General features: G+C 44.6%; 1 protein-coding gene across 2 annotated transcripts in view; it reads right to left on the minus strand.

The window, feature by feature from the left end:
• The window catches only part of psmb7 (proteasome 20S subunit beta 7), a 19,698-nt gene extending 6,721 nt beyond the window's left edge, over positions 1-12,977 (minus strand). The window contains exons 1-6 of one of the 2 annotated variants that reach the window (XM_062554723.1): positions 12,820-12,977; positions 12,011-12,104; positions 11,633-11,730; positions 11,131-11,271; positions 10,502-10,617; positions 4,544-4,602 (exon numbers count right to left, since the gene is read on the minus strand). In XM_062554723.1, coding sequence (XP_062410707.1) covers positions 4,544-4,602; positions 10,502-10,617; positions 11,131-11,271; positions 11,633-11,730; positions 12,011-12,104; positions 12,820-12,881 — 570 coding nt within the window. In that variant the 5' untranslated portion in view covers positions 12,882-12,977. The remainder of the gene's footprint in view (positions 1-4,543; positions 4,603-10,501; positions 10,618-11,130; positions 11,272-11,632; positions 11,731-12,010; positions 12,105-12,819) is intronic. The other variant, XM_062554724.1, reaches the window with a different exon arrangement.
• Between the last annotated feature and the right edge of the window lie 2,023 nt (positions 12,978-15,000).

Genomic DNA, 15,000 nt, shown 5'->3' on the forward strand with positions numbered 1-15,000 from the left:
AGTGGAACTACACACAACACACACACACACACACACACACACACACACACACACACACACACACACACACACACACACACACACACACACACACACACACACACACACACACACACACACACACACACACACACACACACACACACACACACACTCTTCTTTTTTTCCCTCTCTCTCTCTCATACACACTCCGCTCTCATCAGATGTAGCCACAGACATCCCTGCCCTCTCTCACGCGCACACACACACACACACAGAGAGAACCCTCTAACACCAAACACTCGTGTACATTTCTCTTTTTCACATTCACACACCACATCTCTCCCTCACACACACACACACACACACACACACACACACACACACACACACACACACACACACACACACACACACACACACACACACACACACACACACACGTGTGTGCATCTCGGTGTCTCGGTGCAGCAGAGCTGCGGCTCATAAATCAGAGGGCTGGAGTGGCAGTGCAGGCTGTCCTCATCCATCTTCTGGGCGGCTGCTGCTCCAGGGGGACGGGACGCGGCGTGGTGAGGAGCGGACGCGGCGCTGCTCAGGGGGGCTTGTGGGAGCTCCGGCGCCAGACTGATAGAATAAGAGGAGCCGTCCTGGACGTCCCCGGCCGCCCAACCTCTCACCCAGCCCACACCCACACACCCCAGCGACAGCACCGCTCACCCAGCCCACACCCACACACCCCAGCGACACGACAGCACCGCTCACCCAGCCCACACCCACACACCCCAGCGACAGCACCGCTCACCCAGCCCACACCCACACACCCCAGCGACAGCACCGCTCACCGAGAGAGGGGGCGCAGCCTGCCTGGGCTACAGATCACAGCTGCTTTTCAGGGAAGGCCTGTGTGTGTGTGCGTGTGTGTGTGTGTGTCTCCATGTGTGTGTGTGTCTCCATGTGTGCCTGTGTCTTGGTTTACACAAAAATATGTGTTTTACTATTCTTTTCACAAATTGATTCCTAAATGCATGACTGCATTTACATATGTATCTGGCCTCTCAAGGACAACCATGGATGTACAGTCAGCATCGTCCTTTGACTCTGTCAATATAATGTTGAGTGTTGATAGTCGCTCAACGCGGTTCGCTGTAGCGTTTTGTTGCTTATATCAGTCAGCCATGCGGTCAATTTATAGTTCAGGCGTCGCTCGATAATCACAAATTGTTGCCGACAGATGTCACACAGCTGTAGACTTCCATAGTCCAGCACCCGGGACTAATAGAAACCAAGACAAGTCTTTCTAGAACATCTTAGACATTAATGTTACAGCTCACCACCAAACAAGACCGCAGCAACACACAAAAGAACTCAAAACTCAAGTAGAACTTCGAGTTGATATCCAATCAGAACACGCAACAAAATATGCGCCGTTTTTTTTATACGTGCGACAAGCTCCATGGACACACATTTTAACACTCTGGTCACCTGAACTATAAATGTCATTATAAAGCTAGGTAAGAGACACTATGCATATGGTTTTACTACCACCATGCTTAGAGCGCTGCTGTATGAAAGCGACATCATCCCTGGAGTGGTGCTGTTCCACTGGATATCAGCACAGCTGTGATCATGTTTTTTGCACTACAATTAAAATCACAGCCCTGCTAATGATCAAAAAAAAGAAACTCCATCTCGCTGCTTATGCATTCATACGACATTACGGAATAACACACCCTAATAGTGAATTAGGCTTTTCCCAGCTCTCATTGTTAGCGCGGCTCATCAAAAGCTCTCTGACATCTTGTTGGAGCGCCTCATCATTAATGTGTACAATGTGTCTTGAGCGGGAACAGTTATCACTAAATAATGAAGCATTCATTAGGGAACTGTCTTCTGTTCAAATCGCAAAGCACGCTATCTGAATGCGGCGCCAACATCACAATCGCATATTCACAGCCGGAGATGTGAGCACAGCGCATTAGTCAATTGTACCTTAAACATTTTACAGATTTGCTCTGGGGTTTGTCCACATTTGGTGGTGGCAAATCTGTGCAACACCTCAGCAAGACAAAAAGCTAATAAATAAATGCCAAGACGTATGGTTCAACTCAGCAGAAGTTGTTCAGAATTAACTGGGGAGTGATGTCAAACACGTAGAAACATCTTCGATGTTGAACGAAGCTTCCCCAGCCACCTGCTTCCAACGGATGCCTTCGGTAACCGAGCGAGTAATCAACACCAGGGAATGGTTGGATGTCGGCGTTAGAGGAAGCCCAGCTCAATCACTTTGTTGTTGACCTTTAGGGTTATGCAATGAACGGACGCTACAGACTTATCCAGATCATATCAAGAGTAAACAATGATCTCCAACACCCTGGAACCCTTTGATCAGAGGATACAGACGTTACCTGAGCCAGTTCCCACATTTCACGGTGCACCGCTCTGAGGTGCATTCCAATGACCTAACAAAGGCAAACACCTGCATAATGAGGCACCTTTGCTGAGCACCAACATGGAGCACCATCCACAGTCCAGGCTGATGAAGGAGAGGCCTTTAGACAAACTGGACTGGACTTGGACACGCTTGAGAGGGTGAAGGCCCCAGGCCCTGGCTGGACTACCCATCTGCCCTACTGTAATGTGGACTATAGCGTCTCACGAGGGACGCTTTTAAAAGATAAACACGCCGATGTGATGGCCACATCTGTCCCTTGACTATTGGTGCTTGTGTATATATATGGCATGCAAATCTTCCGACGACATTAAATCTTCCAAGTCCCCGATTATTAACAGTCAGCTTTTTATGGATGTTGTGACAGGGCTCTCCTGGGACATTGCTTGCGTGCCAACAGCGACAGCATCACTACACACACACACACACACACACACACACACACACACACACACAAACAGCCACCCCCCCAAACCCAGTCCTCTTCAAATGAATGCTAATTATTCCTGCGTTCCCCCTTTCCGAAAAAAAAAGTGGGGATTGATGAGCTCGGCAAATCCACTTCAATGGCAGGCGTGATCTCGCTGAGACAGGGGAACCTCTGTCCCCCCCTCCCCAACCCTCCATCCTCTGTTCCACTACCTTCTTTTCCTTCTTCAGCACGTTTCCTCCTCCACCCCTCTTCCTCCATGGCCCGTCTTCATTAGCCTGCTGTTAATTAGGTGCCTCATCTGCAAGTCTATGGCAGTGGCTGCAGGACAGATAGCCCTTTGAATCCCGCCCCTATGATCTTTGCGCTCTCGTGTGTGTGTGTGTGTGTGTGTGTGTGTGTGTGTGTGTGTGTGTGTGTGTGTGTGTGTGTGTGTGTCACAAGCAGAGAGACACACGCGCGCACGCACACATGCACACTACTACGAGTTTCCCTGACAATTAGCGCGAGAGGGGGGGATGAATGCCCCCACTCCGCAGATCCATTATTCATGTTTTCACACACTATGGCGCAGCTTCAATAAATCATACAGCAGCCAGCGCTTTAAAAACCCCCATGCGTGCACACACACACACTCACTCTCACTTACACACACACAGACACACACACACACACACTCATATACACAGACACATCTGCATATGGGTGCTTCACAAAAACGACCTTGGCATATTTTTTGCTTCCATTTCCCTCAAAGCCTTTGATGGCAATAAAGCTATGGGAAAGCAGGGGAGAGGAAAAGAGGGGTAAGAGAGAGAGAGAGAGACCTGCTCCCTCTTTCTTCATGTGTGTGCCCTTTCTGAGGGTCTGCGAGTGATGAGGATACAGCGGCGTGGATGTGATGTAGGACTGGAGGGTACGCTTGTGTGTGAATGCACCGGTGTGATTACATCGGACAAAAGGTGAAAGTGAGAGAGAGCATTTTGGTTGTGGTGTGTGTGTGTGTGTGTGTGTGTGTGTGTGTGTGTGTGTGTGTGTGTGTGTGAGAGAGTCTGCAAGACAAAGACTGCAAGACATGCAGTGGTCCTCTCATTTGTTTAAGGGAAACCAATGAGCCAATTTTAAAGGGAAATATCCAGAAAAGCCCAGAACCTGCAGAGCACATAACCTTACATCTCCAGACCAAAATGAAAGCAGTGAGCGGCAATCAAAATGACAGTGCAGTTGGTGTAAGTGTTTGGATCAACTCCTACCAGTTGCTGTTATAGTTCCTGGTGGCAGCTCAGGCAGCATACACACACACACAAAAATGGCTAGCGGCTTTAAAGGGACTCACTTACCAGTCAAAAAAAAGGTTTGCTTGTTTGAACTCGGTCATGTAGGCAAAATTATCCTGTCCAAATGTTGTGACCTGACTATGACTAGTCCGTACTAGAGCTTACAACCGAAGACACATCGTCAATAGGTCTGATCTCATGTAAAATAAATAATTCGGTGAGAAGTATGGCTGCATTTATAGACAATGGGATTCTAGCCAGACACACGTCAAGCCAAGCAAACGTGTTCTCACGTCAAGCCAAGCAAATCTTAGGTGCTCAAACTTAACAGGGATATGGTAATCCTCCAAATGTAGGATGTGTGTGTGCACTTGGGTGGGACATGGCATAGCAGACAGCACTCACCTCCATGTCGGGCACGTAGCGGTCCTCAAAGACAGCCATCGCAGCCAGAGAGCCAGAGCCTGCAGATAAAAGAGACAACAGTGAGGCAGACAGAAGGACCAATAAGACAGCAGGTGAGGCAAAGACCTTCACACCAACTAGCTTTCCTGATTTAGCAAGCGTCATCTAGGATTTAGGGCATTTTTCAGGTTTCAGTTTTACAGGAGTTGTGGGTCTTGTTTTTAGGAACAATTATCTGTGCATTGGGTTAACAAGGGCATCCCTAATACACTTTAGAAAAGCTATGACATCCATCACATCTCAGGCCTTTAGAGCACTGCAGCACAGGGGGTAAATCCACTCACTTCATCAACAGCCTCAACTACATCAAGAGCCTCAACACCCAGACTCTGAGTGAAGCACAGGGAGAGGGAGAGGGAGAGGGAGAGAGAGTGAGAGAAAGAGACGCAGAGAGGGAGAGAAAGACAGAGATAGAAATGGAAAGGGGGGTTCTGGTCACATGAAATGCTGCTGATTTGAAACAAAAGAGCAGGAGGCCAGAGAGGGACTCTCAGAAGGAGGGGGAGAGAGGGAGGGAGGGAGGGAGAAAGAGAGAGAGGGAGAAAGGGAGGGAGAGGGAGAGGGTGGGTGGGAGTACATGAAGCCAAGAGAGGGACTGGAGGAGGCGATATTAACCTCAATTTTTCAGCCCAATTAAGAGCTGCACTTTCACTCGCCGTGTCGGGTCTGGGTCTCTCAACCCCCCCTGTATCCCCCCCCCCCCCCCCACTTCTAAACTGACTCCATCCATTACAATTGTGGTGTGTGTTGCAGGGAGGTTTGGTGGTGGCTCTAGCCCGCTTTATGGCCTGGTCCAGTGGGACAGTTGGCTGGTGGGGAGTGGGGAAGGGGAAGGGATCGTTTTGTGATGATTTGTGGGGGCGGCTCTGGTACACATCTCCAGCCCAATAGCAGCAACCTGGGCTGCTAAAAGGGGGGACAACATCGCCCCCTGTTGCCTATAGTGCAAACTGCTGCTGATAAACGTTGCTGCTAGTCAATCGGGGCATATGGCTCAGCAGAAGCATCTGTTAGTAAGCAGTGCTGGGGCCCCGTGTAGAGCATGCTGCGAATCCTCTCACTCTCCAAAAGTCGTTTAAATATGTCAAACTGGGGCACGCGGCTCTGCAAGTCTTCTTTGAGAGTGTCGGCATAAATATTCAGGGCTGCCATCTCGCCTGCACTTCTGAAGGAAAGCGCAGAGGCACTAAATATGGGCATATTAGGATTCCTTTCAAAAACAGAGGGAGCAGACTAACTGGAACCCAAGAAGATCCAGGGGACTCCCATAACATAACGAAGAACGAGAAGATCCAGGGGACTCCCATAACATAACAAAGAATGGGAAAAGAACAAAAAAACAAGAAGCCTTCAGAGGAACTGAACTTGACCACAGTAGTCAGAAGTCTGAACTTCAGTGAAGAATGTCACATTTGAATCCCAAAGGCTTCAGACTGCAGTGCACCTTATTGCCGTTAGCGCAGTAGATCATCCATGCAACGTGATACTGACAAAATGGAGCAACAGCTGGTATCTGAGCAAAAACGCCACAAGGTAAACACACACACACACACACACACGAGGGGCCAAGTGCGTGGAGCCTCGCTTTGATTACATGGGCCACACAACAGCAATGTGTCCAACAGTTGACTATATCAAACGTTTTTTTTTAAAAATCAGGTGAAGAGATTTAAAGCCAGCGGCTCTGGGTACACAGGAGAGAGGGGGAAGAGGCAGACCAAATGGGCATGCAAGAGAAAAGGAGACAAAATGGAAGCAAAATTGGAAGTTATATCAAATGATATAGCTCTTTGAAAATGACCCAGAAAGCAAATGAGCATTGAGGAGGAAATGAAAGAACACTAGTCTTGAAGCCATGGCAGAACTAAAGCAAGGCAACGGGTCTGAGAGGGAAGGTGGCAGAACTAAAGCAAGGCAACGGGTCTGAGAGGGAACATGGCAGAACTAAAGCAAGGCAACGGGTCTGAGAGGGAGCATTTGATGATGGGGGAACTGAGGTTGAAAGAGGAGAGGATAGAAGATGGGAGATATGGAGGAAGAGGGTGAAAGAGGAGGAGATAGAAAATGGCAGATATGGAAGAATAGGTTGAAAGATGAGAGGATAGAAGATAGGAGATATGGAGGAAGAGGGTGAGAGGAAAGGAAGAGTGCAGCAGAAGGGGAAGGGGGGGGGGGGGGGGGGGGGGGGACTTATCGCCGGAGCATCACTTTCGCTTTCCTGGACATTCTGCACAAGCAGGTAATCCTGCATCGCTTGCTGGAAAGGTACAACTGAGGAAACAACAATAATAATAAAAAAAAGCCTCATTTGTCCTCTGTCAGCATAAGAGCTTTTATGTGACGATTTCACACCTGAGTAAGCATACCAGATCTCCTCGGAGAGACAGGAAGTGTGTGTGTGTGTGTGTGTGTGTGTGTGTGTGTGTGTGTGCCCTCAGCCTTATTCCTTTCTTCATCAGCAACTAGATTAAAAAAAAGAAAGCAGCAGCGGCTTAGTCCTGTATTATTCATGCACTGCTGAGGTAGACTGGAGGAGAACCCAAAGCCATCCCAACCTCTGCCTGGTCGGGGACTAGAAACAGCATACACAAGAGGAGACACACCACGACTCTATGAACATGGGGAGTCAGCCCAAAAACACTACTGCCCCACTTTGAGTCCAACCCCCCACCCCCACACACACACACACACACACACACACACACACACACACACACACACACACACACACACACACACACACACACACACACACACACACACACACACACACACACACACACACACACACACACACACACACACACACACACACACACACACACACACACACACACACACACACACACACACACACCAGGAATACGGGAGTCAAAAACAGAGGCCGACATTATAGGTATTGACCACTTCCCGACCTAGTAAAAATCTTCACAAAGGCATCCTAAGATGTATGAAGAAACACTTTTCTGGGGCTGTGTTCAAAGAGAACTCAGTCAGGTCACAAGCTGTTGAACCATACTGGTGACTCCAGCTGAAATATTGATCGGTTTCCTTTGGTGATAAGACTGTTTTTTATTACGCCCACATATAGTTTTTACAGCATGTTCCTGCCATTGCCATGCATAGTGTCAGCAGAACCCATACGACTGGTCTGCAGGGACATCTTACAAGGCATGGCAAAAAAGCAGCGTGCGGATAGGTCTTTCCTCCCTGGCCGTTTTCATCCAAGATGTTACGCCTGACATCACTGGTCTTCAGGCAGTGGGCTTCAGTTCTGAATTCACACCATTTTAAAAACTGACCGTTTGGATGAAGCAAACAGACAGGCTTTCTGACAGGTGTGTGTGGCTGTACAGAGGAGTAGTGTTTGCTGGCTCATCAGAAAGTGCTAGAAAACTATCACCAGGTGTGTGGATTCCAAAGGTTAATGGGCAGACACGCCTCAAAGGATTGTGGGATGCGAGTGAGAGCGAGGAACAGGAGTCACAGGGACCTTTCTGAGCTGGCTGTCAGCAATATGCCAGCTGCGAGCAACAGATTTCCATGATGTTATTTCAGAGAAACATACCAGTATTTGTCAAGTACATGTGTGACCTCTCCCACACAAACATCTTGCCATCTACATAGAAAAGCATCTTCTGAGCATCTGCTGTAATGGGACTTTGCCAAGTAGTAAAGAATTCTAAGAAACACACAATGGCTAGCAGACTCATCTCACCCTTGAGTAACTCACATTCCATCTTTATATGTGAAGCAACAGTGACCTCTAGTGGAGAACGATGGGCTGATCACACCATCTTCAAGGATTAAGAAGAATGTACATACACACAGGAAGAAAATTATTCATACCCTTGGCAAATATTGATGTAATGTGGATTTTCACTAGACAAATATGCTTTTTCTGACTGAAAGAATTCTGAAAATTCCACTTGGAAAATGATTGTAATACAATGTGGTAGAGTTTTCTGCAAAATGGCTTGTCCAAAAATATTCAAACCCTTTATCAACATTTTAGTGTTGCCCTGCCAGAGTACAGACCTCAATCTTTTTTTTTTTTTTTTTCAAAAAAGAGCACAAGGCCAGAACGATGGGGAAGAATTGTTCCCGTCTCAAAACCTGAATTGCTGCTAAAAAGGTACGCTCAAGAATCATTGCGGATGCTTGTTAGGTATTATAAGATTTGTTATATAACAAAGATGTTATGTTAGTTATAAAGTTATATAACATAAAGATGTTTCCACTGATTATTTAAACAGGGTGGGAATTTTTGTACAAGCCATTTTTCACAAAAATGTTAAAAAAAGAAAGCAAACATGAACACTTATTTTTTAAAGTCATGTTCCTACCACATTGTCTTACAACCTTTTGCCATGTAGCAGTGTCATCTTCAGTCAGTAAAAAGCCTATTAGTCAAGAGAAAATAAACACTACATCAATATTTGCCAGGGGTACAATTCATTTTGCTCCCAACTGTTTGTGTGATATATGTTTGTATACACACACAGTAATTTCCCGCATATAAGCCGCATTGTGTATAAGCCGCAGTACAGTGTTCTATGCAAGTTAAAATAAACAAAACCATATTAACTGCTCCCTTGTATTGACCTCGTTGCTGAAGAAATTTTGCTAAAACAATGTATAAGCCGTGGCGAATAGTCGGGAAATGACGGTACACACACACACACTCAATTTCTCTTCACAACACACCTGTCGTGTGCGGGGTAGAATCCAGCGTTCCCACATGATCTCACACAGATTCAAGGACCTTCCGAAGAGCCCCAATTTCCTCAAGGACTCAACACGGCATAGTTTGAGACTTGGGATCAAGGTTAATTTCAACTACAACAAAATTTCATTATGACGAGAGCTAACAGGCTTTATAGAAGCTCACAGACAATTATCAAAATTCCTCAATTGTGCTGTATTATAGTGGCTGTAGACTACATGGTCTTATGCATTTCCATGACTTTTTCCTCTGACCAAAAAACAAAACAAAAAAAGACCTGCTAGGCTACATAATAAATGGGACATTGAAATTACTTCACCGACCAAACAATTCAGAACAGCCGCCTACTGTTCTAGAATCTTTTACTTTTTTAGAGCAGAAAATGAAATAGGAAGTAAAAAAAAACATAGTCGGCCAACCACAGCTATTCAAGCGTGCAGTAACGGAAATGAGTAATAACCTGATAAACACCAATGCTGCGTGGAAATATCATGTAACATTACATAATGCTGACACCTTTTAACCAAAGTGATTCCCAACAAAGGAAACAATCGAGGAAGAGTGTATGATAAGGACAAGTTGGTGCATCAGTGAGTGCAGTTTCCAGTCAAATGTCAGTTCCAATCCATTTGTATTTGTGTATTTAAAAGAGACCCTATGCAACTTTTTCCTAGCCATAAAATCGCTTAGAAATCGTTTTACTTGACTGACCAGTTTTATCGAAAACAGTCATATTTCCTCCCGCCCCCAGTGTCCCTATCCGCTATTGCAACCTTGCAGTTTGTGCAGGAGGCGATCGCTCCTTGTTTACATCTGGAAGTCTGAGACGCGTAAGGAACAAGAAGAACAACACTCGCAAATTATTTATATATACAGCCTATATATGTATAAATATACACGCTAAAGCTGTAGGGGAAGCTCTGCAGAGAAATATGCAAGCATAAAACGAGTGAAAACGAAAAGCGAAACCGAAACCGGAGATGAAATCGCCAATCCTGCATAGTTTCTCTTTAAACTTTTAAACTGCTACAACAAAAATCCATGACGTTCCATGTCTGGAACAGACTTCATTAATATTCCATGACCTAAGGGAACCCTGTAAAGACAACCTCCTCATCATCTAGTGCCAGTGTTTGGCTGACAAAAAGCTGGTGATGTGCTGGAACACGTACCCATGGTGACGTAGGGAAGCTTGTCAGTTGAGCCGTGGGGGTAGATGGAGTACAGGTGAGGGCCCATGCAGTCCACCCCACCTAGGACTAGAGCTGCCCCGATGTAGCCCTGATATCTGAGGAGGGAGAAACCAGACACACCTTCACCAATGGCTTCTTGGTAGCTTTTGAAAAACATCTCTCCCTACTAAACTAAAGGAAATATTTAAGCAATATTGCACGAGTGAGTGGGGTTGGTTGTTGTTGGTCGGCATGATTTACGGCTGTGTGGCATCCTTTGCCAGAACCACGCACACCAGTGCCATAGCTTATTAATTTTATTCAGCAGTTCTACTACCAACTGATCCAAGTTTTACGGCATCAAATTGTGTTATCCATCATTCATTTAGATTTATGATCATCTATTCCCCGGCAAAAAAAAAAATGCTAAATTTAACTTTACCCTAATCAGTTTACAACCTTTCTGCACTGCATAATTGTCAACTGTTACATTAAGAGATCGCTGCTGTCTCCCTTTGGATTAACAAAGAGCTGTAACTGCTGCTAACTGTAGCGGATATAACTGTGATATGAGCAGCAACATTTTAATACCATACGCTGCCCAGACATGTAAAATGGCAGGTCCTTACCTGAAGAGCATCTGTTTGAGCATGCGGTTGGCAGTGGCGACGCGGGGCAGGCGGCCGGTGGAGAGCGAGTGCAGCTCCAGGTTGGAGGAGATGATCTGCGTGGTCATCTCTGTGTCCGCTGCCGTGCCTGCTCCACAGCAGCTAAACACACACCAGGGGCAAAGGAACGCAACATGTCAAAGAGCTGCAAACATCTAGTCATCTAGGTCTACTACCCGTGGGCCACCGTGAGGTAAACAAGCAGGCATCAATGCATTTTAAGCAATTGATGGCACAATAGAATATGTCCTGGATCTACAAAAGTTAAGACACAGTTAAAAGTTTCAAACCTAATACAATGGAGGCAGCTTAAATTACGTAAAGCATTCACATGTTCATTAGCATTAACTCGACTGTAAACACACTGCTTCTTGCAACATAACATAACTTAACATTTTCACATAATGAAAGATGAAAGATTCTGAATGAAGGTCCCAACAAGCACTGAACGATCATTACGTACTAGATGTTGGGAGAAATGTAGTGGATCTTGGAGCAGTTTTTATCTGCCACAATCATGCCTTCTGTGGCTCGTGTGTCAGCACCCAAAACAATGCCATCCTACAAAAAAAGACCAAAAAAAAAAGCATCCAAGTCAAGGAATGTGCATTAAATGGTTCCACAAGACGCATATCTTAATACAAACAAGCAAAACAGCATCCTTCATTATATTTTTCCCCTCTAAAAAATGACATGACATTACAATGAAACGAATTTCTTCCTAAAATAAGATCAGGGCAAAGGGAATCTGATAGACTCTAACATTAGCTTTTAGATACACTAAGCGTCTGTTTGCAACAGAGTCTATCTATCTGAGATCAAATAACACTGTCAAACTCACCTTAAACACAACGCCAACGATCGTTGTTCCAGTTTTCCGAGCAGCAGGAATGCTGCATCCTAGTTTAGTAATCTCAGATTCTAAGAGGGCATTCCTGAAACATGACCGACAAAATTAATAGTGAGTGACTAAGCTGATTTCAAGAGTTAAGAAAAAGTGAATTTAATGTCATATGGTGAATGGCAAATAATCTGTTAAATGAGAGTATAAAACTAACTACACATCATACAAGCGTTAATGTTCCATTCAATTTTACAGTGATGTTACGAGAATAAATTAATTAATCAACGTCAAAGTTACTTGCATTACAACGGAAACAACTACATACACTATACGTTTTGGATTGTCTTTATTTGAGGCTTTATTTTTCAATAGTGTGGCGATTACTGAATTTCAATATGTCTAAGCAAGTTCATAAACGTTAAGTAAAGATATTCTACACAAAAGGTAACGTCGGCTACCTAAACAGTAGCCCAGCTAAGATGCTAATAGCGGTAGCTAGAACACCGCGTGCCATACGCAATTTGTCAAAAATAACTTCAGACTGGTGGTAATTTGTACATATATTCTAAAGAACAAAACGTATAATTTTCCTTCAGCTATTCGTTCATCTATTTACAACAACAAGTACAGTGAATTCATTTTTTGAAATTATCCTGAGTCATTCAGACAGGCCACAGTGAAGTATCAACAGACAAGCGAGATCACAGGGAATTCAGACATTTTTCTTACAATTTAACTGAAAATAATTAAAACTATACTATAACACGTACGTGCGGGTCCGGAATTAATTTATAAGCGGATCTTACCTCTTACAGTTTTCGAAACTGAAACCTCCGACCTGCGGCTGGCACACTGACAGAGTCGCCATTTCTTGTTTTCTGTTCAAACGCCGCTTCCGGGAAGCAAAGACCGCTAATAAGTTGACTTTCCGGTGCTACACCTAATGGGGTCCTACCCGTTCCGACCTGGTTCCGACCCAACTCTTCTTCAATTTTCATAGGTAGGCAGGCCTATAAAATATACCAACCCCTATTCATCTCTATTCGTAATACCTATACCCCTGTGCTTTTAGCTTGTCCTCCTTATCTTTTTTTTTTTTTTTTTGTATCAATACATCTCCTAGCCTATATCTATCCCCACCGTCTTTCTCAAATGTGTGGCCTTCCGAGGCTAGATAAACCTCCTCAAGGTAAAGATGAGCACTGGGATCGTAATGCGCCGGAACCATGGCCGGAACCCTGGTCGAAGGTCGAGGTGCAGGCCTGGCCTACTGTTGGTCTACTTATTTTGAAGTAGGCAAACGTAGGATTATAGCCTAGCTTTTTGAGTAGCCTATCAGACAAAATACTATAACTAAATCGCAAAAATAAAAACTTACTTATTAGCCTGATAAGTACGCTATAGGCTAGCCTACATGTTTATCTAGCTTATAGGCCTACTTGAAACTTACTGAAATATAATTAGTTACATACATTGAACTCGGAAAAGTAGCCTGTTTGAAACTAACTGGCTAGGGAGCCATGCAAAGCTTGTGGTCCAGTTATGATGAAGGAGTGGCTAGACCATTCCTATTTCTTTCCCACTTTGGCTATGGTGGAATTGTGCTGGTGCTCAGTAAGGCCGAGAATGGACAATCAATGTAGCCTAGTATGCATACTGTAAAAAAATCAGTGCTTCATACGTTTCAGTATATGATCATTGGTGGCATTCATGGGTTTCACCAGGTCCCTTTCCACAGGTGAAAGTCAAGCACCTATATGAATGCAGACAGCATGGTGCTTGATTAATACACTGGTGGAGAGGGACCTGATGAAACTCATGTATAGAAATGCTATTTAATACAGATTAATCAAACTAGGGCAGGCTTTGATGCCCAATGTTACAGTTGCATGGGTCACACAATGCACATTCTCATATTTACCACAAGGGGGTGGTAAGACCAAGTATTTTCATTGAAACATCTTTACATATAGCCTACGAGACCACACAGCAAAGATCATTAGGGCTTTCAGCTATTGGGCCTATTTAATTTTCAACTGTGTTAAACTAGTCATATTGTAGTAGCCTAGAGATAGCCTACCCAGAAGCATAGGATAAGAAATAGAGGGTGTGCAAAGCAGGTGTAAAACTGACTGTGTGGGCACACAGGGTATGCTATTGAAGTATTCAAGTACATACACCCGAGGTTCCTTTGTCAGACAGTGTAGCAAACATGTCAATCAAGGTAAAGTGTCACATGGCAGTTAAAGGTAAGTATCGAAGTTGACACGTGCCGTGTGTATCTCAGCTGGGTTTATAGGCTCTAAGTATCAAGCGAATAATGGCAGATAACTGTAACAAAGCAAACGAAAGTGTACAGCTTGACCTTTGACCGTCCCTTTGTGGAAAGCTTTCAAATCTCATGACAAGGTTATTCTAAGGTGCGCATTTTATTGGACCTTTAAAGAGGAACTATGCAGGATTGGCGATTTCATCTCTGGTTTCGGTTTCGTTGTTCGTTTTCGCTCGTTTTATGCTTGCATTTTTTCTGAAGAGCTTCCCCGACAGCTTTAGCGTGTATATTTATACATGTATAGGCTATATTTAAATATATAAATTGCAAGCGTGGTTCTTCGTCTCAGACTTCCAGATGTAAACAAAGAGCGATCGTCTTCTGCAGAAAGTTGCATAGGGTCTCTTTAAAGTTTAGGCACCTTGATCTTGAATCAAAATTGTACGAAAGATTGGTATTTGAAAGAGTTTTCAAACCTTAGTCTAGAGATGATAGACCATTATCTGTTTTCTTAATGCAGAAAAAGAGGAGAAATTGCACCTACTGTAGATCTATTCTTACAGTGGCCAGCTATGGCACATGACAGCAGTTTTGTTGGCATCCATAGATTGCCATTGTGTTCCCTTCCATGAATATAGCATGAATATAGTGATTGGACAGATTCATTCAGCCCTGCCGTTAATAGTGAATTCCACATCATGAAAGCCATCTAATG

This window comes from Sardina pilchardus, chromosome 14 (genome assembly GCF_963854185.1).
Source record: "Sardina pilchardus chromosome 14, fSarPil1.1, whole genome shotgun sequence".
In the NCBI taxonomy this organism is placed as follows: Eukaryota; Metazoa; Chordata; class Actinopteri; order Clupeiformes; family Clupeidae; genus Sardina; species Sardina pilchardus.